Source organism: Pteropus medius, unplaced genomic scaffold (genome assembly GCF_902729225.1).
Source record: "Pteropus medius unplaced genomic scaffold, Ma_sr-lr_union100, whole genome shotgun sequence".
NCBI lineage: Eukaryota > Metazoa > Chordata > Mammalia > Chiroptera > Pteropodidae > Pteropus > Pteropus medius.
This window is the reverse complement of record NW_024344240.1, coordinates 9,440,681-9,465,951: the sequence shown is the minus strand read 5'-3', so window position 1 is coordinate 9,465,951 and position 25,271 is coordinate 9,440,681. Positions and strand designations below refer to the sequence as shown.

General features: G+C 36.1%; 1 protein-coding gene and 1 long non-coding RNA gene across 10 annotated transcripts in view; one reads left to right on the top strand and one right to left on the bottom strand.

Annotated features, from left to right (window-relative positions):
• Positions 1-787: 787 nt before the first annotated feature.
• Positions 788-25,271, bottom strand: part of LOC120607253 (suppression of tumorigenicity 18 protein) — a 261,461-nt gene continuing 236,977 nt past the window's right edge. For all 7 annotated transcript variants that reach the window (XM_039868954.1, XM_039868958.1, XM_039868953.1 and 4 more), the window contains 9 exons: positions 23,448-23,510; positions 22,580-22,648; positions 20,110-20,172; positions 19,928-20,008; positions 18,747-18,968; positions 13,786-13,874; positions 7,503-7,606; positions 5,494-5,637; positions 788-3,232 (listed from right to left, as the gene is read on the bottom strand). In XM_039868954.1, the coding sequence (XP_039724888.1) occupies positions 3,092-3,232; positions 5,494-5,637; positions 7,503-7,606; positions 13,786-13,874; positions 18,747-18,968; positions 19,928-20,008; positions 20,110-20,172; positions 22,580-22,648; positions 23,448-23,510 (976 nt within the window). In that variant the 3' untranslated portion in view covers positions 788-3,091. The remainder of the gene's footprint in view (positions 3,233-5,493; positions 5,638-7,502; positions 7,607-13,785; positions 13,875-18,746; positions 18,969-19,927; positions 20,009-20,109; positions 20,173-22,579; positions 22,649-23,447; positions 23,511-25,271) is intronic.
• Positions 3,257-21,762, top strand: LOC120607256 (uncharacterized). Of its 3 annotated transcripts, XR_005654115.1 has the most exons (5): positions 3,321-3,341; positions 6,680-6,825; positions 7,436-7,541; positions 13,209-13,333; positions 19,962-21,762. It is a non-coding gene; the product is annotated as an uncharacterized LOC120607256 (long non-coding RNA). The 3 variants fall into 3 exon arrangements; XR_005654113.1 differs by lacking the exon at positions 19,962-21,762 and having other exon boundaries at positions 13,209-14,253; XR_005654114.1 differs by lacking the exons at positions 6,680-6,825; positions 19,962-21,762 and having other exon boundaries at positions 3,257-3,341; positions 13,209-14,251.

The window sequence follows — 25,271 nt, the reverse complement described above, 5'->3', positions numbered from 1 at the left end:
CAGGAGTCTAAGCAGAAACTGGAATTTTTTTTTTAATTAAAGGTATTAGGGTGATATTGGCTAATAACACTATATAAAGTGTAGGTGTACAACTCTATAATACCACATCTGTATACTCCATTGTTTGTTCGCCACCCAAAGTCTAGTCTCCCTCTGTCATCATATTTACCTTTTTACTTTTTACTCCTTTTGTCCTTTACCCACCCCTTTCCCTCTGGTAGCCATCATTCTGTTGCCTATGAGCTTGTTTTTTTGTTTATTTGTTCATATGTTTGTTTTATTTGTTCATTTGTTGCTTTTTGTTTTATATCCCACATATGAGTGAAATCATATGGTTCTTGTCCTTTCTGCCTGACTTATTTCAAAAGCTCGAATATTAAGTTAAGCCGACTGTCAGTAGGTGGGGAAAACAGAAGTAAAAGAGATACTTTAAAGAAATAACCATTATTTTTCTTTGATTTGAGTTCAACTGACTTGTATGACCATGTAGATACATCCACAGCAATTTTGGAATCAGGGAGTGGGGCCTATATTTTATTTCTCACTAGATCCAGGTGCATTTTCTGCTCGCGATCTGTAGGTGTATGCCAAACCAAAGGCTATGATAACTTGTCAACTGGCAAAAAATCCTGTCTACTTGAGGTAAAGAATAAGTCAAGCAGACTGGCTGACAGAACCAAAAAATGGTCAGAACTGCTCGAGGACCTGGGGGTACAGACCCCAACAGAGCGCCTCTGGGATAGTGACAGCAGTCTGTATAGTAGCTTGAAAAAGATAACGGCAAAACTCATTGTCAATTTTTATTTCCTACCATACACCAATGTACAGCACTGAACACAATTTTGTTGCTTTGAATTAAGAAATATTAATTGTTTGAAGAAACAGTATACAAACAAACTACTTGAAATTAAAAAAAAATGCAAACATCATTGCCCTTTTGTTGTTTACAAAAGACCCAATTTACAGTATCAATCATTAACATAGTTGAAAGGAAAGTAATTCAGTGCACATTACAAAATACATCAAGTACAAAGGAGGCAAATAAATACAAACGTACTTCACAAAACATCCTGCTCAAACTATACAAACACAAATAAATTAACCCGAAGTCATAGTAAATTATAATAATAAATACATAGGTTGGTAAGAGATTTCTTTTAAATTAAATAAAATATATAACAAACTTGTTAAAATATTTAGCAAATTAAACGTTTGTCTTTGTAATAAGTGAACTCATTTGTATGCATCTATCAAGTACCGTATAGCAAAATGTTTGCAAGTACATAACTTTAATAGAAAATTTTGTTTGGTGTCCCATTTATAATAGACAGCACATATGGTAGCTCTTTTTCTTTTTAAATTGATTTTTAAATAAACACCGTTCCTACCTAAGAACAGACATCTCATTTTCACTAAACTAAGAAATAAGGGTTCAAATGAACCCCAAACCAAAGATAAGCCCCACTTAATACATAACAATGACCACAGTGGCATGGAAGCAGAATTACTGTCGATATTACTTTTCATTTGTGCAGGTAACAGTAATAACAGTGGAATATATCAAGCCTGTGAGTGCCATCACATTCAATCTACATATCCATGAGGCTAATAAAAAATAAACACTTTTGTTATAGAACAAAAAATTAAGCCCACACTAAGTTCAAGTGTCCATTTACACGGAGGCACATTGCACACGAGGTGTGTGTGCACACCAAAAAGGCAGTTTAGCTGGTTGTCTATACCTTTTTTTTAAAAAAAATAAATATAAAAAAACTTTTGAAACAATGCTTAACTACTTTACAATCCCTGAAATAGACATTGCCTTTACTATAGCAACTACTAACCTGTGATCCATTCAGAAATTCAAGATTGCAGGCTCAATTTTATGTTTGTGTGAGTGTATGTGAGTGTGTATGTTGGGGTGTGTGCCTGTGTGTGTATACTTTGTAGCGCTTGTAGTTCTACAGAAAGATTTGGATCAAATTGAAAGTTGTCTTGTTGCCCAAAGAGGGTAAGACCATGTCACCAGTGTTCAGATAGAAATAGTATTTTTTCATGTGTTACTATATTTTCCATTCCTTTCCAGTCAACCCAGTAAGATAAATGCTATTTCAGGGGATATGGTATCTACAGAATTTTCCATTTGGATGTGTTTGTATTTGCTAAGTACAAATCTACATCAATATCGTCACTTGTATATTGTACCAACATATGGCCGGAAAGCCTGGCTGGTTACATCAAATCTTATTTCTTATCTTGGAAGAAGGGTTGCCGACTATCTGATATGACTTGAAAAACAAACAGACAAATCTGCATCACTAAAAAGGCTTATGTTTCTTTAAAACGTTTCAAATAAATAATTCATATAAACCGAAATGGTACAGCCAAGTCCAATACTTTGCTAATCGCTGTATTTAATTATTGCTAACAAATTCTGAGCAGGCTTTCCCAGTATACTGTGCTTCTGTGAGAGCGCGTTGCGCCACTAGTGGGCGCCATTTACCTTCCTCTTCCTTCTCTGCGTCTCACCTTACCACAGGCCGGCTGACCCACACAAACGTCAGAGAAAGCGGGGGAAAAGAAGTGTGCAACAAAATCAAACTGGAGCCTAGTGCAGTCCTTAGACAAGGGTTTCCTTCATACTTTTTTGTTTTCTCATTTAAACCCAGAAAGATATGTGTTTGAGAATAGCATTTCTATTTAAATTCTATTGCAAAATAAACAAACACACTTGTAAAAATATGGCAGACTTCAAAATGCAGTTAAAAAATAAAAAACTCTTTGATTAGAAATAAATAAAATATAAAAATGTCACATTAATTTACATATACTTTACAAAGAAAAAAGAGTGCAATGAAGAAATAAAAGGAAAACATATGAAAATAAATAAGATCTAATATTTGACAGCATTACTTTGAGTCTATCATAGATTTTCTTTCTTTTTTATGTCAGCTGGGGGAAAAAATTAGTGCAATGTTGCAAGTGTAAATACGAAATGGCAACCTACATGCCTTAGTAGCACGGGAGCCCCTAGCAGATCCATCGGTTTTACTGCTGTTGGTGATTTCTGTTGCCTGGCAGTGCTGCGGTCCTACACGTGGATGCCCTTCACTGCCTGTTTGATACTTTCTAGTAGAGCTTTGCATTCCGGGGAATAGTCCCGTTCCAGATTGCTGTACATGTCTGTGAGTGTATTTACATATGCTTCAAAATTCTGCTCACTGATAGGCCCCTAAATGAAGACAAAACACATTGAACCAATCACAGGGATTCAGGCTGAGGCAAAAGGAGGACCAAATAACACGGAAGCGTATCAGTGACTCCGGAGTCTGGGAAGGAAGGTAAGGATATATATGGTTGCTGGAGTCTTGGGAGAGGGAAAGAGACAGTGTGTGTTGGGGTCTCCTGTTCATTCTTTACTCAATTAATGGGATTAATGTAATTGTACAATATTTTGTGGTCAGTGTGGAGCCACATAATGTAGATGTCTGACTGCTAAGTTGGATTCCTCAAAGCTGCATTATTTCTCTTGAGAGGTAGTCTCAGCTTCAATTGCATATGCTCAGCATAAAACAGACCTCTCTATGCAGAAGGTGGATGTCAGCAATGCTGGGGAGGAAGGCTTGCTTATACCAGATGATTCCTTTGACAGCACTGGGCTGGATAAGGAATTTAAAATTTGAGCAAGCTGCTCACTAACCAGTTCTCTCATGGAAAATTTCCTCTTTCATCCTCAGACACCTCTTCGTCCCTTTTCCCTTGCAGCACTATTGTAATATACTTAAAAAAAAAATTCTCTATCTGTATTTCCAGGTAGAATATGAGATTCGCAAAGTCAGAGTCTGCTCATTCCTTATTTTTTCTGTGTGTGCTCTGGTATCTCCTTTGCCTAATGTGGTGCTTCAAAGAAAATAGACACTTGTTGTGTAGAAACTGTACGCTGTGTGAAAGGAAATGAATGACAAAAAAGAATGCTACCCAAACATTCTTTGATGCCTCCATTTTCCCATCTTTTTGAAAACTTATGTATGTGCCTTACTTCACAAGATGCTTGGAAGAAAAGACTTTTAAAGGTTTAAATACTATATATATAAAGGATATTATTGTTGTTATTTAGAAGGTAGGCTTTCTAAATTTGAAGAATATTTTGTTGTGCTCAGCAAAGTACTGTTCTAAATTATTAGTGTTGTGTAACTGTGGTTTTCTGTCCCGTTTAGCTTCTGCCTTTGTGTTGTCATGTGTTTCTTGGAGAGTCACATAACTGGACTAGGATCCAGGTGGCAGAGTAAATAAAGGCCACACTGTAAAGCCAGGCCCACTTAACTTGTGCTGTCTTGGAACCTTGATCAAATTACGTAAACTCTCTGTGCCTCTACTTCCTCAACTGTAGAATGCTCAGTCCTTGGTGCCTTTGTGAACATGTAGTGTGATCAGCCCTAAAAGTCACCACTAGAGTCCCTACACAAAGTACAAGTTATCTTGTATGGTAATGATTATTTTTATGGCACTGGTTTAGGAAAAAGTATTAAGGATTATAAATTCAAAGTATGAATTAGACAAACAATAAATAATATAATAATTTCTGATAATTACCTTAACAGTGGCCACAAAGTACTATTTTATTTTCCTTTGTGTTCTTTATTACATTATTAATTTTTTAAAATTGTTGATTTATATTTATTGTCAAGAGACACATTTGGAATTGGTTAAGATGGCAGCTCTATGCTGGAAAATTGGGTAAATTGAGGGACTTATTATATTTTAGGAAACCAATCATATTTCTTCATTAAATTGCCACTTTTTAAAATCATTCTATATATAAAATTTTCGGCTTTAGAAAACTTGTTCTAAAAATGCACACACTGAGTAAATTAAAGGTATTCAACAATGCAGCTTCTCTTTTAAATGTTTATTATATTTATGAAAATGTAAAGAAAACTAATTTTCTATAAATTTTAAATAGTTGCCATACTTCAAATATGTGTTTAGATTTTGGGGGTAAAAAAAACGATTTTTTAATTCACTTTGGTGTTTTTTATTCTGTGTGAGGGCAACTCAAGTATGCTCTTTATACCGAGTATAAAGAAAGCACCAAGTTAATTTTTTTTCTACTGTTCTTGAATTGAGTAGATGACGCAAATGGCTGTGTCTCAGATTCTGTAAGTTTTCTATTTGGAAACTAATTTTTCAGCCAGAGAATTTTGGCCTCCAACTTTCATATTACATTATAAAACAAGTTTCAAATAAACCCTCATCTTTAAGGAACTCCTACAATATCAGACACTCTTGACCTTGTAACTTAAGTGTATATGTCTATCATATTCCCAGTGAGAGAGGTTATTGCAAGTCGTATATGATGATACATGATGCCTTGGTGACTGCTGATGGGTCTCCTCAAAACTAGGTTTGTCTGCCTGGTGGCTCTGTTGGTGACTGTATGTTAACACCGCAAACACTTGGAATGGCGCAGCCACGCTCTGGCCTTGGACTTACCATCTGTGGGAGCTGGATGTCAGCGAGGCTTGAAATGAGGGCTTGACTTAGACCCGCCAGCTCCCTTAGCAGGCTTTCGTTGTTCTGCTCTATAAGTTTATTCTCCTCCTCTATTGTCTTTAAGTTGCTCTCCATAGATGTGATCTGAAATGAAAATAACTTGAGAGCATGAGAAGTAGAGTTTGTAAGGAGTATAAAAGTTTTCTCTCCGAAGGAAAATGCATCAGCTGAATCTAAATGCCAAGGAATGCATACTCTGCATCCTCTCTTCACAAAGTGCAATCCTGTCATGTTGCTCCGAATTTTGGAATTGCATTCCCAAAGATATATCTTTAGCCCAGTCTCTCCTACTAATTGCAGATTCCACCACATCTCCACATCGCTATGTGATGGATATTTCAAGCTCACTAAGTTCAAAAGCAAACTGTAGCTTCTTCCTCAAACCTGCCCCTCATGCAGTCCCTCCTTCCCAGTCGGTAGCAATTTGCACGTTGCCTGGGCCTTCGTGGTGTCCCTGGGGTTCTCCTCTTCTTACACTCCAAGTCCACTGGGATCCTCCTTCAAAATATCTGGGATGGGATGACTGTCCCCATCAGCACTGCTGTCCCTTGGGCCTAGCCACGAGAGTGACTGACTGACTGTCACTCTCTACTCATGGGTGGCTCTGCATGTGGCTTTGAACCCTGCAGTCTTATTCTTGGCCCATCTTCAACACAGCTACCAATATGAGTCTCTTAAAATGTAAGTCAGATGCAAGTCAAGTATGATCACGTTAATCCTTGGCTCAAAACCCCACAATGGTTCTGTGTACATTCAGAATAACAACAACCAAGGCCTTTAACATGGCCTAGGATGCTCCATGCGTTACCTCTAGGACTTGTCTCCTTTGATTCCCCCACATCACTCACCTGCAGCCATACTCGCTCTTTCTCAAAACTCTGAGCCTTCTTAAGATATAGGGTTTTTGCATTGCTGTTTTTACTCTTTGAAACACTCTTCCCCATACCTGTTTGGCAAACTCCCTCAATTCCAGAAGTCCTTGCCAAAATGTTTTCTTCTTCTTGAAGCCTTGCCTGGCTATCCTGTTTTATATTGAAATCTGGCTGCCTCTCCCCCTTCCCTTTCTCTCATACAATACAATTTGTGATTTATGATTTTTTTTTTATTGTCTGCCACACCCTTCTAGACTTTCAGTTCCATGAGAGCAGAGGCCTTCACTTTCTTTGCTAATGGTTCCAAAGAGGAGTTCCCACAATCTGTAAACCAAGGCATCAAGCTCTTTTTGTAGACTTGATCGTTGTTAGTGGAAGACTATGACGTTGGTCATGCTGGGTAAGGAAACCAAACCCGTGTTTCAGATGAATTGAAACCTTCAGTCTTAAGGTCCTGTGAATGAGGACTTCTGAGAGTCAGTCACCACAGTGGTCTAAAAATCTTATGTTTCAGGAGAGAAGAGAAGGGAGAAGTCTACTTCAGCCCACCCTTTGTCTAATTATTGTTTTCCTTCTGACTTGTTGCAATAATGTCATGATTAGTGTTTTAAAAAGTCCTAGCCTGGACTTTTAATTTCCACTTGATAAATTTAATCAGGGATGGGGCAGACATTACAAACAAGAATGCAGAATTGAGAAATTGCTTGGATTTTTGGTAAAGAATCTGTTCAAGAAAATCTTAGAAGATCTGCTTCTAAGAAAAACGGACACATTCAGATGTGTTGTAGAAAAATTAAATTTATAAAGTTGCTTTGTTTTACTTGGATTTTGAATAAAACTAAGTACTCTCATATCGTCTCATGACAATTTTTCTAAAGCACCACACATTCTATAGGACTCTGTAATTATAGGATGATCCACCTATTCACATTTTTACAGTAATTATGTAATCCAGACATGCTCAGTATATTCATTGTAAGATAGCGGATTTTTTTTTTTTTTATCACAAGGTTTAACAGTTAAATGTTTTGCCTCCACTCAAGATGATGATTGCCATGAAGAGAACTTTCTGTTTACCTGCGTCTGAAGTTTCATCATATCTGCTTCAATTTTAAGGTTGGATTCATTCAGTTCCTTTATTTCTTCATCCAAATGTCTAATTTCTTCATCACTCTCTATACCTGTGAAGAGTCGGACTATTTTAATTCAAATCAAAAATATGAGAATGTGACAAATCTGAGTCATTTTACATCTAATTTGTGGTTTGTGAAGTGAAAATTAGGCTTTGGTTTGAAATGTTGAGTTTTTTTACCTAAACCCACATCCAAGATTCTAAAAGGGTGAGTAAAAAAAGGAGTTACAATATTTAAATTCTTTGTAAGAAAAAAGGAATATAAAAGTATCACCATTCAATGTTGCTCCATTATGTTCCAGGTGTGCTGCAGACACGTTTGTAAATGTTTTCTCATTTAAACTTCACTGCACCCTATGGAGCATGTTCCAGTATACATCTTTCACATACGAAGACACTGAGCCTTAGGTTAACTGAGGCCGCAGTGAACACTGACAGGGATGATGTAGCCTGCCCATGTTCAGAGTAAGAGGCAGAGCTGAGACTGAATCCCAAAGCTCATGTATTCTCTCATATAAAATGCTGCAATGACAGTTCAGACATGAGTTTTGCTGATTAATTATACATTTGTCAACTGAGGGGGGCTTTATGAGCCATTATAGAGGCATAGCTGGGGTGCTGGCAGGTGGGTCAGAGTCAAGGGACAGATAAATTGAGTTCTCTTCATGGACTTGGATAAGGAACAAATGCAATCTAGGAGAAGGAACATGGGCTTTGAAGTTTGAATGCTGACTTTGACTCTTAATTTTTAACTTGGGAAACTTACTTCTTTGTGCTTTAGTTTCCTTGTCTGTAAAAGACCTAAAATCTATGTTGTGAGAATTGATACAATAAGATATAAAGTGCTGAACATAGAGCAGGCTGTCAATGAACAAGAGTTATTTTCCCATCACTAATTTATAAAAGGAATATAAATACATTTTAAAGATTTTTAAAATATGGATAAGGTAGTTAATATTAAGGATGCCATAGCAGTATTTAGGTAATCTCAACAGTCTAGAATGATGAATCTAAACCAAAGAGATACCAATTAAGTGGGATAAACATAAACTTTTGTATTTATATTTAATAAGATTGATTTCACGACAGCAGGATGGGAAGACTTGGCAATTTGTTTGAAATAGATCTAGGCTCTTATACTTTCCTGGGGTTACTACTTTGGAATACTACTGAAAGTGAACTTCACATTCTCTATGATCCAGCAATTTCAATCCTAGGTACCCACCTAATACAAACAGTTGCACATGTATAATAGGAGGCATTTACAAGATGTATATAGCATATTGTTCACGAAAGTACAACCTGGAAACAAGATACCCACTCATCAAAAACAACATGGATGACTCATACTAACACACTATTAAGAGGAAAATGTAAGCCCTGAAAATTTCATACAGCATGATAAACAGATGAATGTTTTGTAGGTACTTCTTGCTTAATTTTAAGTAACTAATTACCTGAATAAAAGTGGGCCACGCATGGACATTGAAGAGAGGGTGTCATAAGAGTCATCTAATTCTGGGTTCTGAGATTCAATAAAGAAAAGCAAACCCACAACTAAGTCAAGTGTGACACATTACTAAGAAAACAATTACCCAGGGCCACACTAACAGAAATATTGGGACACAGGACTTATTCTGCACAAGCCTGCTGTATCTGGAGAATTGTATTGCATTCTCAGCACCATATTTTAGTGGCTGATAGAGGAATCTTCTCTCAGACAACAGGGATTGAAATATTTGTTTCCAAAAGCTTCAGGGAGCACAGAGTCTCAATTAAATGGGTATTTTCAGTGCTACATTTCTTTGACATATGGTTTTTTTCTTTCTGTCTCTTTGGAATCAAATTCCACTTCAAAAATGGTATTTTCTTAATATCTGGTGAGACAAACAATAAGCAAAGAAAACACATAAAATATGGAGAGTCATGAAGGAAACAAGCAGGGTACTATGAAGATTTTCCCTGGGAAACCTCATTTAATCTGAGACTTTTCTGATATGAAAGAGCAGGTGTATGACAAGCTAGTGGGTGAGATGAGCATTCCAGGTGGAGGAAGCAGAAAGCACAAAGGAGTGGGAAGAAAATGCTCTCAGGACTTTTGTAAGGAGGCCCTTGTGAGCGAAGGCCCAGTGAGCGAGGGGAGTGGGTCATGGGGGGACCTCACAAGGAGCTTGGGTTTATTCTAAGTGTTATGGGAGCCAGCGAAAGATTTTAAGCAGGGAGTGACGTGATTTTGGCTGACTTTTTAAAAGCATACTTCAGAGTTTTGAGCAGAGCTTGGACTGAAGAGGAGATGGAACAGAAGCCAGAACCAGTTAGGAGACTATTGCCTGGGTCCTGGCTGGGGATGACTCCTTGTCCCACGGCAGTGGGAGCAGTAATAATGGAAGGAGACTCAAGGCAAAACCTGAAGGTGGAACTGGCAACACTTGTGATGGGTTGGAGGAAGGGAATGAGAGAATGGAGAAGACAAGGGTGACTCTTGTTCCTACTTGAGCAGCTGGGGTGCTAGTGGTGTTTCTGGGATGAGGAAGAGTCAAGGAGCAGCAACTTGCAGCAGAAAACTGATAAGTTCAGTTTTGGCTAAGTTATGGATGTTTGTGAGAAGACTGTTTTGAGAGTTTGGGTTCTTGGCACTGAGAGCTAGTAAAGCTTATGTTTCCCTGAAGTCCAAGCTAGTGAAGATACTCATGCCTCTTAATCCAGATGGGGCCATTTGGAAGATGCCTAATAACAAAAAGTACCTCAAAGCCTATGGGGAAGGACCTCAAAAAGAAACATTATGACAGAATCTAATACATACTAGGCATTCCATAAATTCTCATGAAATTAATAAATGGGTGAACTATGTTTTCACTATGATTGCTGGGAACTGGAGAGATATTTTAGCCACAGAAGCAAATTCAGCCAATCTCTTTGTCATTTTTTTTCTGTGTATATATTACCTTACCTGAAAATCTGAGATACGCCTCTCAATACATGCACCCTTTAAAAGGCTTCATTGTTGAGTGGAGCTGGGAGGATGATACCAATTTTGAATGTCACACTGTACTTGCAAATATTAACTCATTTGATTCTCTTAAGGATACTATGATGCAGATACACTTATTACCTTAATTCATGGATGGGAAAACCAAGGCATGAAGATGTTAATTAGTATGCTACTGGAGCTCAGATTCAAATCAAAAGCTTTCTGGTTCTAGCATATGTTCTTTTAACTATTGTAATGCTACCTTTACACACAGATATTTAATCTGTTTTGAAAGTGTCAGTAAAATGTGTGCACTAATGTTCCATTATAGATATACTGACATAGAAGGCTAGACTAGCTAGGTGTTGCTGATCAAAGAAACCATATAATCTTTCCCGTAAATATTTTACTGAACTATTCAATGGCCCTGTTTCTTTATAGAGTACACCTATTCAAAAGTAAGAGCATATGCTTTCTTTTCATTCAATAATTCTAACTTTGACTTGATACTAATCTAAAGTATATAATTAAAGATTATGTAATTTATAATAAAATTTTCTTTATATTCTATATAAATATGTTATGTAGGTATATGTAAATAGCAGGTGTACTCAACTTATAAGGGACTTTAAGTAGTTATTTTTTCATATTATGTAAATGAAACAATTCTATTTTATTTTGAACACATTCTATTATATTTTTTGCGTGAACCTTTATTTTTATATTTGGTTTATAGACTAAAATTTTACTTCTGTTTTTATTTAGGGGAAATGAATTAATATAAATTTGACTATTTTTATTACTAAGTAGATGAAGAGAATATCCAGAAAGGAATGATATATCAAAATATTTAGAACATACTATTTTGTTACATGGGAAGAACTAGAAGGACACTAAATGTAAAAACATCTACATTGGTCAACCATCATAATTTTTACTTATCCCCACCAAGACTAGAAAGGCAAGCATTTATTCATGTACTGATGATCTGCTTTTATTATCAAGGACTAATAATGGTCTTAAAAATTAGTGGCAATTTAATTATGGCAAGGATAGGGAACAGAAGATTAATTCTTCTAAAATTAATATAAAATTTTTGATATAGACTTTCCGTGTTTTAATTGGTTTGTAGGTAATTTCTCTCAACATGATACCAAATTCAACCAACTGCATGAATGATTTGCATCTAGTTTAATTTAACAAAATACACTAAGAAGTTTAAAGTCATGTTCACTTTATATTTTATAGCAATTTGATGTATTATTTTATGACTGAGGAAGGGTTGGCTTACACCTGCTTTATGAATCATCCAGGGAATAATTATTATGGTCAGGCTTTAAGGTAGGGGGCGATGGGGATGGAACGCTATTAGAGCAGACCTTTGAGCACTTTAGTTCCTTCTTGACCCTCAACTGACCACTGACCTGAACTCAAGTGGATTTTTTTTTCATGCAAAAATCTTTAGAAATTCTCAATCTTTATATTAGCATCAGGTCCTAGCTCCTTAGATTGTAAAAACATGTACTCTGGTTTCCTGGCCCACCTGGAATAACTGCACTTTAGGCACTTATTAGAATGTCCCACCCATCTCACTGCTGCTCCACAGCCTTGGAAAGCTCAGCCGAAGATGTTGGATTTATAAAGGGCCCCAGAAGGTGTGTGCTCACTCCTACTGCTCCCTGGTTACTGTAACAGTATACCAGTGGGTTCAGACAGACCATCAGAAGCACATAACTAGCCCATACCACACCAGCCCCTTATAAAAGCTTCATTATCATATGCTGTAAAGCCACCAGCTTACTGTTTTGTTCTTATCTTTATTAGGAACAGCCTGTGATTTAGAGACATGAACTATAAGTTGTGGGTGCTAACATAATAAAGACTCATAGGAAGTATTTCTTCATGTGCTCAATTCTAGAAAGTTTTGCTCTGAATTTACTTACTGACAGCATGATACTCATAGTGATTATACTCCCTTTTGGCTTTAGCTTCTAAAAAGCTGAAAGTCAAATTTGAGATCCTTTTTGACCCTCTGTGAAATGGCTTGCTTCACACATTTATTGTGTTATCCTCAGGGTTGTCGCATCTTATCATTTTCTTTTATCTCAGTTTTTTTAAATTAATTTTTAAGTAGCTTTCTTCTTTCTAAATGTAGCTTTGCACTCCCCACTCTTTAAATGTTGTTTGAGATAAGGTGATGTGTAAATAAATATTAATGGTGCCAACTTCACTGAAAATGTGCTGAGAGGCATTTGAAAAGCGGGGAGTATTTCCAAGAAACAATCAGAGCAGCTGGAGAAAGCATATTTACTGAGTATCTGGACTTTAGAGAGAATGTAGAGTACAGACCCGTCCCTAACACTTGTTTTCTCCTCCACAAGCGTTCTGACCTCCCTCAGCTCTTAAAAGTTAGCGCCATGGAGGGAGAACACTTTAAATAACGTGTCTGACAGACTCAGAGGAAAACAGTAGGAAAATCAAGAGTGCTTCCCTCCTTGGATATTGCATATCTTCTTTTTTTTAAAAAAAAATCACAGACAAATTAAAACGATTGAGCAATGGTTTCAATGACATAAAGTTACAAGAGTTAAAAGTCTCCAGCTCAATTCTAGTCATGTGCCCAAAACACCATCAAATAAACTATCCAAAGTAAAACGTTTGCTTTGCTATTGTTTCTCAGATGCCGTAGAATGATCTGCGATGGAAAACAACACATGCTTGAAATAATGCTGATGAGAAATCTTAAGAAAAGCACTGAAGAATTTAAAGAAAAGTTGGAGGATACGAATACAGAGTACAGAAGCTGTATGTTAACTTTGATCAGGGATTTGACACTAGGGAATTACATGTAGAGATGCTAAATTTAAATCATCTGGGCTCGCCATCATAACATCGTTTTGAATATCGAACAAAATTTGAAGATTCAAACAGAGATGCCAGAAATTGTGTTTCTTGAGATTTGGTAGAGGGCTTACACGAGGAACACAGACACACACACAGACACACACACACATGTGCACATACACACACATACACAAGCATTTTCAATGTTGGAGGTCCTTATTAAAAAGTAGGGAAAAACACTAAGCTATTGTTTTTAGATAAAATTACAGTTTTAGTTGAATTGTGAGGAAAGCTTCCTTCTTGTATATTAAAATTACACCTTCTGCATAGGGTACAGTTTGGTATGCAGAACCCTTAGGGAATAAGCGGTCTGGACCTCTGTGGGGATGGTGAACCCAGCCATGAGCCCTTACCTCCACTTGCTTTGAGCTTGATGGTCATTAGTTCTTCTGAGACCTTGCCCTTTTTGATGGCTTGTGCATTTAGAGGACATCCAGATAAGCTGTGAAGACAGAAATTATTCCCATGTGTGAATCACGTATTAGTTCCTATAAAAATTAGTTTTTTTTTATTCTCTGCTGACTATTTAAATATTTGGCTGCTTACTAATTACATTATAACCTGCAGTCCCTTTGTAAAGAGTAATGAGTAAATATCTATTCAAACAAAAGCAAAAGGCCCTGAAATAATATAAGATGTTTTGTCTTTTTTTTTCTTAAAATACAAATAGCTACTGTTGATATTATCGTTTAATGAATTTTTGTTAAAATGTTACTATTCTGCATTCTTATAAGCTCCTTTCTTTAGTAGTGGTTATTTTATTTTCTGTAAACATAAAATTGTACAGAAGTAGTATGAATAAGAATTGTTCCAAATTAGTCAAAATTTCATAAATAATAAAGCAGAATCTAGTTCTTTCTGTCTTTATATATACTGTGGTCTGATCTTTACAGAATGACTCAAATTATTACAAGGTCAAAATAACAACCCTCTCTCTTCATGACAAGTTCAGTTGGAGGATGGGAAAGTGTCTAATTTTTTCTTTAACTTTTAAAACATTATTTTTCACAAAGAAATCTTTACCCTGAAAAAATAAAAGGAACCCCTACGAGAATATTCAGATATAACCATTCCTGAGGCAGCGAATTGTCTTTTAGTGGCATTTATACTGTTCCTTAATTTCAGTCTTCAGCAGTGCTCTTTCCGTTAATGTCATCTGTTTTATTTAAATTGCACTGAGATGATAATTACATTGAACAACACTTGTTTTCCATAGTACATGATCAGATGATTTTGTTGGTTTTAAGTACCCATTAATTCTTTTGTAATTTTGTTGTATTTTTAGAGATATGATTTTTAAATAAAATTAAAAATTATCATAATCAGCCATTTAAAATATTTTTCTGCAGAAATTTGATTACGATTCATGTATAAAACAATTATTTTCAATCCAAAGATTAGGACACATGGCCAAATGAAAGAAAATATTTCTGAAGCAAAGCCCTTAATGATTGCTGAATGAATGTATTTTTAAAGAATTCTAAATTATTCTATATAAAGATCATATAAAATATAAAATTAATAGGTATATAGTGTTATACATAAAAAGAAAGTTACGTAGTTTGCCAAAATTTGATAAATTATGAATATTTTACACAGGAAAAGAAAATAATGAAAAAGCACAAACTGAAATTGAACTCAATTTTTCTACATCCAAAGCTTTTCATTGTAAAGTGTGGCTTATTTAAATTTCATTATCTTTTTTTGCCTGAAAAGTTTGCACAAATCTGTCTTTTGTCACATATTGTGTCCTCAGAAAATGATCATGAACAGGGCTACTATTTAGTTGTTAAGCTGGATTTTAAAAGTGACATATAGTAAGTCCATTTGTAACATAATAGAAATCAATAGCTTGTGAGGACTTCTCTCTCTCCCCTAAAGGATCGGCTTTGTTCAGACAACACAGCAGTAAATGTCTAGTTGTAACCCAGCAGTGTGGAAAGCGAATGAAGCATCCAAAACTATGTGACTTAGAACCAAAAGTATAGTTAAACTATGAACATGAGGGTTTGATTTAAAACATGCCATTTGATATTTTGTATCTTCTAATGTAGTTATATCTTCAAGGATATTAAGCAAATCTTAAATTTAAAAAAAATGGGACAGAAAGCATTTAAAAGGTCCTTTTCCTTCTGAGGATGTCCTCCATGAGGCTCCATTTCGCTGCCTGAGAAGAGGCGGAGGTTGTCTAGGGTGTTCCTGCTGGATTTGGGCTCCGCAGTACAAAGGCTGGGAGAATGTGTCCTATATGATTTTGACCAAATTTGCAATTCTATTAAGGCATATCAATGGCAATTTTAAACTATATCTTTATCTGCCTTGTTAAATTAAAATGGCAAGTGATACAATTTATGTAGTGGGCATCACTGTTTATAATATATTAATAAACCAGTAAAATTGCAAAGTTATAGCATAGCACTGAGTTCTATTAGTTACGGAACTTCTGATTTTAAAGCCACAAACATCCATACTGATGTGTGCGTGTGTCTGCATCTGTGCATTTTAATATGATATCATTTGTCTTCAGCGATTGCTAGTTTTTTCAAAAATGGAAGTTTGTAATATAAAGATGTAAAGCAAGGTTTTAAAGTAATTAGTATGTAAACATAATGCTGATGTAATACACAAGTCAAATTGTTCTTAACCATCTCGTAAGGTAAGTTTTGTAATTATTCCCATTCTGCTGAATCTTCGAAAGGGAAAAATTACAAAACTTACCGTAGATGATGACTGAGGAACTCGTCTGTGCCCGTGCCTGGCACATGGAAGGTCTCAAACACAAGGTTGCAGGTGATACAGCTTCACGAAAGGGGCGCTGGCGTCCTGGTGCTGTCTGCAGGGGCAAGTCCTGAACGCCCCTGTGCTTGTGTCCTTTTCTATCCACGGAGGATAATCCCAATACCTCTGTAGCTCACAGGCTTTTGTAAAGGTTTAAGGGAATAAACCATGTAAGTTACTTAGAACAGCGCTCTCTGCTGGAACAGAGAGGGCCCAAACAGATGCTAGTCCACTATTGACAGCGATTGGAAAGAGTCCTGAACAACCTCAGGGATTTTAGGTTAAAAATACATAACATATAAAAGTGTATGGTAGGTTAGACCGTAGTATTCCAGTGTAAATCATTCTTACTTAAGCGCCTTATTGCAAATATATATATATATTAGTATAATTTTTATGAAAGAGAAAGGAAATAGTATGAAACACCTATGATGTGCCAGGCAATAAGCTAGACATTTTGTAATGTTATTTTATTAAATTCTATATAGTTAAGGAAATCATTCCACCTTCAAGAGAATCACTCAAGTTAAATTCAGTGACTTAAATCTTTTAAGTAGCAAGAGAGATCTCTAGTGGAAAAGTGAAATCAGTTATTCATTTGTCTAAATTTTTAATTACTTTTCTTCTCCTAGAAAATATCTTGGTATTAATCTTTCAGCCTGTAATTTTTGAATTCATCATTTTGATTTTCATTTTATGAAATACATAATATGTACACAGCTACATGTAATATAGATTTACAGTTTAGAGAATACTCTTAAAATGAGTATCATTTTCATTCACACATAGAGCATGCCTTATGATATGTTTGAAGCTCGCTGGCCCCTCAATGATTACTGTCTCCTGTCCCCCAAAGAAAACCATTACAGGTTAATAATTACCTATTTTTAAAAAATGTATGTTTGTGGCTGTTTTTAACTCTCTATAAATAGGATCATACCGCACATTTTCTTCAGCAATGTGTCCCACTCAGCATCGTGTTCTAAAATTCACCCATGCTGTGCCTTCATTTTTGCCACTGTGCAGCGGTCCCTATGTCACCACTGTGTCTGGCAGTCCCTGCCTCACCACTGTGTGTGGCAGCACCTGCGGCACCTCGGTGTGCAGACACCGTTTATTTATGCTCTTGAGTGGTAGTGGGAGCGTGGTAGTTTCCAACTTGGAGTCTGGGCCCCACTGTACAGATTTTCTGAGCATAAGCCTAACAGCTCAGTGGCTGGGCAGCAGGACACATTCATCTGCTCTTTAAAATGACTCCCTAAAGGCAACTTGCTTCCTCAAGTGGCTTCACCAAATATTCTTCCACCGATAGTTTATGAGAATCCCTGTCGCTTCTCAGCTGACCTCGGTGTCATCATTTAAAACTTCTTCAGGATTTTTAAAGATAACTCTTGTTGCTAACTGAGGGATGTGCTCGCCATAGCACAGCGGTAACATTTTATCATCAGTTTTAATGTGGATATTGCTCAGGCCGTGAACTAACTGTGTAGTAACTGTGACATTAGGCACACTTGATTTGTGACTGTCATTTCTGAATAGAAATGATGATTCAAAAAGAATAAAACAATGCGTACTATTGTGGAGGTGTCTATGCATTTGCAAATCCTCAAAAAATAAACCACTTAAAATTTCAGGGTTTTTCCATAAGCAAGTGTCGCTGGTATTCACTTAAATCAGCAATTCCTGGAAGGTTTCGTTTTCTCATGCCATTGATATGTATCTTTAAAAGTGAACAAAATGTCAAAATGTCTCAGCTTTGCTCAATTTACATTCTACTCATAAGAAAAACATCAGGGCTCACTAAAGCTTCACTGAACTTTAAATCCACCTCATGTGCAGTAGCCAGCGAGGTGGGAAGGGCCCACTTGATCGGAGAAGTTGCAGCGACTCTTGTAGCTCCTTTCCTTGAAGTAGCACGTGAACCAAAAAGGTGGTCTACGATCACTGAACCCACAAGGGCTCTGTTGAAATATGTGACACTTAGTCATAAAGGAATTAAGTCATTATGAAACTATAAAGGGTTTTCTAAATCTCTCTCATCCTGTTGTACACTTAGTAGTTGCTCTGTCGTTTTCTTTCTGGCTGCTGGGGATGAGTCACATCTTTCCAGTAGCAAAACAACTACGATTTGGCCTGAAATTGAGCTCGTTCACAAGAGGAAGGGAATGACATAAGTATATAAAGTGAAAGTTTACAATTAATTACACTACATAATGGAGTAGATATAACCACTTGGAACTGAAGTGGACCATTAAAAGACCGAACCATTAAAAAATGGCAGCATAAGCAATATTTTAGAATACAGAAAACAAATGCACATCTTCTACAACACTTGAAAATTGTAAGTGAATTTTCAGAAATAGAGAAAATAGTTTTTATTCTTCAAACTAGTCAAATGTCTAACTGGCAAGACATTGTTATAACATCTAAAGTGCTGTAATTTATGACCTTGAAGAGGGTGCCCCCCCCACCACACACAAAGCATCCCAAGTGAAAAACAATCACAACATCACAACAAAAAGAGAACAAATGTTACCTTCTGTGGGTGACAAAAACATTATTTACATGGCCCAGCCCATTGCATCCTGGCAAGGGACAGTGTGGTAGTTCTTGTTTGTTCAGTTTCCAGGAGAGGGGGGCCCCATTGAGAGGATTCTCCTTCTGTCTCTTGGCAGCCAGGGGACAGCCAGAAGCTGTGCGATGGGATGTGTATTTACCTGATATGTGACCTTGACCGTCACAACCTATCACAGGACATCTAGAGAGACACAGCAGAGACATTACCAGCTGGGAGAGACTGGATAACTAACATAAAGTGCAGTAACTGAGTGAATAAGAAGGCAGTGGTGATCCCATACTATCCAGAAGGCAAATGGTGAAATTATAGAGTTTTAAAAGATGCCATTACAACTAGCAAAATAGCATTGTACTAGCAGTAATGATGGTCCACGGGCTCTGAGCTAAGCAATTTTCATGCATTATCTCTTGCAATCTTCACTGCAAATCTATGGAACAAAGCGTATTATTATCCCATTTTATAGGTGGAGAAAATGAGACTTATCAAGCTTAGGTAACTTTCCATCCATTTTACAAGAAGTGGAGTCAGGTTCAAACCCACCATTTTTAGCCCTAGCCAACCAGATGAGCACTGTGTCAAACTGCCTCCAAAGACCAAGGGTATAAAACGTTAACTGTCTTGCCCTACCTTACATAGCACATTGTTCAAAAAACTGGAATTTTGTTTTCCAAATTGTCTAAATATTGTACTTAGAAATGCTGTAGAATGAACAATTTAAATTTCTACATCGATATCTGCATATATCATCCAAGATTTAGTAGTATATGTCTCAAAGAAGGGAATTTAACTTCGATGAAATTTCACGCTAAGAAAACTTAAAATTTCAGGAAAAAAAAAATGCTGCCAATTTGTTGTTCTATAGTGCTTCCTCAATGCAACTTTCCTTTAAAACAACTGGAAAAAATATGATCTTCCTCCTTTTTCTTTTACATTATCTAAGAACTGTGGAAACATAGCTAGGAATGGGAAATTTCTCTTGAACCTCCAAATACTGACTGCTGCTTCAAGTGTCCTCGCGTTTGCTAGGGTACAGCTCCCCTGAAACGCAATCAGTGCTCAGTCACATGTGGACCAAGGCCTCGCCCATTTGACCAACAAGCTACTGACCTGGAGGCTGCTGCCTCAACTGCCGCACTTACTTTAGTTCAGGGTCTTCTTTTTCTTCCTTCGTAGGAGTCATTTTGACACCACCTTTCCTGGCACGAGGGCAGCCGGACAAACTAAAATATGTTCCCAACAAAGAACAAAACAAAACCATGTGATCTCTGTGGCCCCTGCTACAGACACTGATTTCATTTTTCAGAAATAAGATCCATCCTACCTTCTGTGGGAAGCATAGTTTCCAGTCACATGCCCTGAACCATCACACCCTGGCGTTGGACACCTGGAAAACACAGGAAGAGAGCACAAGCCTAGTGGTTGTAGTGGAGGGAGGGGGGTCATGACACATTCAAATAGAATGAAATGGAATGAGCTGCTTTTTGTGGGACATTTTTTGCTTAAATTAGATTATTGCTAACAATCCATTTTTAAAGAAAATTTAAGATATATAGCTACTGTGTGATGCTTGGTAGACAATGTATTAGTTGTTATCCTGCATCCTTTTTTTTTTAACCTTATTTTGGAAGGAACCAGAATTTTGGTCCACAACTCACTGCTAGGCTTCTGTCTATATCATGTAAAGTTCTTATCTTTTATTTAAGAAAAAATAGTTTTCCAAGTTGTTTTTGTGCACAATTTATTTTCTTTGCCATGCTCCACTACCATGGTAATCCATTAAAATCGGATGAGCAGTGGTATAGGTGAATTCCAGAGACTTGGCACATTACTGTGGCTGCCTTAGAACCTAAGTCATTTGCACCTGGTCTGTTCTGCCTCATGGCCCAACTTGAATGGCCCCTTGGAAAATCTACCAATGACTATTATTGACAATCAACCATTAAATTTGGAATGAGGAGGGGTAAAAAGGAGGGAAAATCCAATTCTATTTGGAATGCTGATTAGAAATAGGTTTCCAAATACACATGAATACAGCAATTTAAACAGACTCTCACCCTTTTGTTCCCTTTAAAAAAAAATCCTAAATATTAATGAAAACACGGAAGCTGTTGTAAAATGTTTCCTCTTCTGAAGGTTCTTGTAGAAAGTATCTTTGTTATTATTTCAGTTGTACACTCACCCTGGTTCAGATTTCTATCCAAACAAGAGTTTGAAAAAAATAATAATCCAAAATAATAATGAAAATGTGAATGCTATCTTTTTTTCTTAAACTCTACCCTCAGTGAACTGTCATGGAAATGCTTTTATATTAAAGCCTGAGGCAGAAAATAGGAGTAAATGCTTTTTTTTCAAATGAAATATAAAATCAGCATGTATCTCTTTAAGCTAAACAGAGAAACCTGCCCCCAGGCTTCAGTCAACCATTTTCAGATGTAATATGTATTCCATATTGTAAGAAAGGTTGAATACTAGTTTTTCTATTACATTTGTAGTAAAATAGTGGTTTACTAGCATATCCCAATTATAGAAAAATCTGTGTCCAGTAACCCTGTTTTGGAATTCTCGAGAATCTAAAGAAGTGGTCAATGAAATGTCTCTTTTTCTTCTATATATGGAAAAGATCTAGATCTAAAGCTGTTACTTGTTAGGTGACTGTGTAAAACACATAGATACTGGAGATTGCAAGAGGACCTATCAATACACATGTTTTCAATTTATTATCGACATTTATTCCTAGATATAATGTTTAGGGAAAATATTTAAGAGAACTGATTATTATTATTAAGATATAGCAATGTGGAAGTTTAGAGCAATTGAGTAAGATTGAATAAGTAAGTATTGAGCAAGTAAGATTAAGTAAGATTGAGTAAATATGCCTGGAACTTTTCTGTTTTCAATCTGTTAAATATTAATCTTTACTTAGCATTCTTATATTTTAGTCTGGAAAAGTGGCAGCCAATATAGGTTTATAGAATCTATGCTGACAAAATCAATATACTTCGCACTTTGAAAATGAGAAAAGTTGTATATTTCATTGTTCCCTTTACTATTTCTGGTACTAAAACTCTGATTTTTTATATTTTTTCATAAATTTATTTTTGTAATTTTTAGATAAAAATTTAAATAAATTAGAAAATGGAAATACTAACTAAATATTTTAAAAGATATCTGAAAATTTACCAGTGATTTAGACACCAAATGTTGATTCTACTATTTATACAAATATTGTTTTATCACTAGACTTAGTAACACCAATTTTCCCTCAAATATTATTTGCAAATAAATTTTATTAATTTTGTTTAATATTACTCCTTTATCTGTTTAAAATATATGCTTAATTATAATTTTAAAGGATATCAGTAGATTATAACTTTTTATTCTATATGTAATTTAACAAGATATAAAAATAAACAAGTGAGAAATTTGGAATAAAGGAGATATAAGGAATAATATGCAACTTTCTTAAAATCAGATTACAAAAGTGGTTTGCCCACCTTCATAGGTCTGATTTATTAAATAAATTCTGAAATTAACAGAAAAAATATTTTGTTGAACTATTACATCATTGCTTTAAAAATGACTGTAAAAACAAAATCTCCAAGTAAGCTAATTAATTAACTAACAGTGATTTTGTTTTAGTCGTTTGAACTTTTTGGTGAAAGAGTATGTTGCTCATAACTTAGTGAGACATGATTTACTACTCGTTAGCGACTGGTTCTGAATGAGGAGAATCCCAACACAGTTCCCCACACGGTGAATGAGGGCAAGGAGGTCACTCTTCCCACACTTACTTTAGCTCCTGAGAGTTAGCAGCCATGAGGGATTTAAGAGTCTTATCTGCTAAAGGACATCCAGAAACACTAAAGAGGGATGAGAAAAACAAAAACAAAATACAGAACACCAACATATACAAATCCAATTTAAATGGCATCCCAAGTCTGTGAACATCTTAAATTTTTCGGTGACTGGGGATTAGGGACAAAATAGCAGGGTTTGAATACAGCTTTGATACTCTAACCAGTTTGGGCTTGTGGGCACCTCAATTATTTCTCATAGACTGGGGTTTGCTATTTATTAAAAGATGGGCTTTAATCCAATGAGACTCCACAGTTCTAGAACTCAGTGATTCAATCATTACTGACGGGGGAGTGGGGAGTTTATTGCTATTGCATCATCAAGAAATGATGGCTTATGGCTTAAGAGTTTAAATCAGCGCCAAAAGGGAAAGCAAATCACATCAATGAAGAAGGTGAGTGGAAAGGTTAAGCACAGCCTTTCGTCATTGTTTAACCTCTCTAAGCATTGACTTATTTGCCCAGGGCTGAGGATGCCGCATCTACAGAGTAAACAGTCGACTCCAGTCACACTGTCTTACCTTTGCTTCACTTGAGTCCTAAAGCTGGACACAACAAAAGCCCTGACAGAAACTCTAACTTTGGTTTGTAACCTGGAGTACAGGATCAGGAAACTAGTTTTGATTTCTATACCATATAAGTGAAAAGACTGAAGATTTAACAGCTTTATTTCTGAAAAACCAAAGAAACCAAAACCCATTCTCCAGTTCCTGATCCAGATAATATCTTTCTAGAATGGGCAAGAATAGTATTTAAATTGGAACACGATGATGAAAAGCTGGCTGCACACCAGGTTATTAGGTACCTGCGGTGGGAAGCATAGTTTCCTGTGACGTGGCCACTTCCATCACATCCCGGTGTTGGACAGCTGGGTCAATAAAAATATGTATAATTAGAGTCAAGCACATTTCATGCAGTCATTAGCTCTGTTTGATTTGTTACAAGGTAGCTTCTCTTTTCAAGATCAGTTAACACAGTACAGGTCATTCAGAAGCTACCGAATTTAGGATTTATGCTACCAGTAGACCAGCTAAAAGAAAACTAACATGATCTTAAGTAGTTAGCTCTCAGCATCATACCCAATTCTCTAATTCGAACGATGTAGGAAAGGAAGACATAAAATATATGTCTTAGTGATGTTGCAAGTCAACAATCAATGGTGTTTTATTTCTTTGAAAGTATATGTTATAAAAAATAAATATCATAAGCCCATGCTTTATAATGAGAATGGCTCTTAGGAATACCACCACCCATTATACAACAGAGTTCAAATTTTTGTGAATTTTTAAGAGACAGGCAACATAGTATCTTCATAAATATTTTAGAAAATGTCTGGAAAAGAAGAAAAATCTTTGAAAATACTACATATGACTGAAATGTAAACTGATATTTTAGGTGGGAAAGTTGCTGACACTCCAGAAGTAGATAAGAAGTTTATTAAAAAGCTTGCTATCAGTTTCATCCAAAGCTTGAACCCAACAAAGACAATTGCTGATTAACAACCTAAACAAACATTAGGTTCTCCAGGGCATCTGCTGAAGACCAGAGTCTGTGCCATTTTATCTCAGAAGCTGGTCCCATTCTGTGCATTTTATGTGTGTTTTTAAAATAATGTAGGATCATTATCCTAAGCAGTTTTACATCCGTAGTCGATAGGTTCCTGGGTTTCTCAGTCCTTTATTGTCCTTTGATGCTACTCAAAGTCGCTAATTTGAAGTAAGCAGATTGACCCCAGCCTACTCAGTGCTACTTGTGGTGGTGTTAATAGTCAGAGCTCCCTCTACGTCATCCATGCTTCTGGTTTCTCTGACATCCTGCGTAAAGTGAAGGTTTATCCACGTATGTATAGAATACACAATTTACCCTTTTGAAGTGACATTTAGGGGGAGAGTGACAACATCCAAGATTTTCTAAAATGACACCTAAGTATTTTTTTCACTGTGAGCTAGCTATAAATATATGTAAACAAGTAAATAAAAAATGAACAATGACTAACATTTGAGCCGAATAATCTTACTAATGCCATTCGTCTACTAAATGGAGGAACGATCTTTTCTGAACATTATACAACTGAAATATCAGAGGGTGAGAGATGGGTTGTAATTCCTGAGAATAATTTATTTTGGAAACACATCGCCATCTAGTGTTCAAAACAGCATTGCATTTACTGTATTTTATTTCTTATTTTATTTTTAATTACTACTCCTATTAATATAGCTAGGAAAGGCAAGAAGTGTTAATAATTTTTGAACCAATCAGCTATAAATTACTTAGGAAATATAATAATACAGTATGCACTTAGTGCATAAATTACTTAGGAAATATCATAATACAGTAGGCACTTAATTATTATTTTTTAGGTTTGATGATATAAAGAGGTGAAGCAAAAAGAAAGGATTGGGGCGGTGAGAAAAACTTCTGTTTCAGATTCTGTTACAGCTTTAATTACAAATCTCTGATGAAAATTTTACAAAATAACATGTGCCAGTACCAGTTGGGTAATATATTCTGGGAAGGTTTGCAAAAGAAAGTATCTGGGAAGGTTTGCAAAGAGAAAGAATCATAGAGAAAGGAAACTAGCTAGTTCCCTGAGTAAGTGACATTCAAATTTAAGCAAATTTATGCTAAT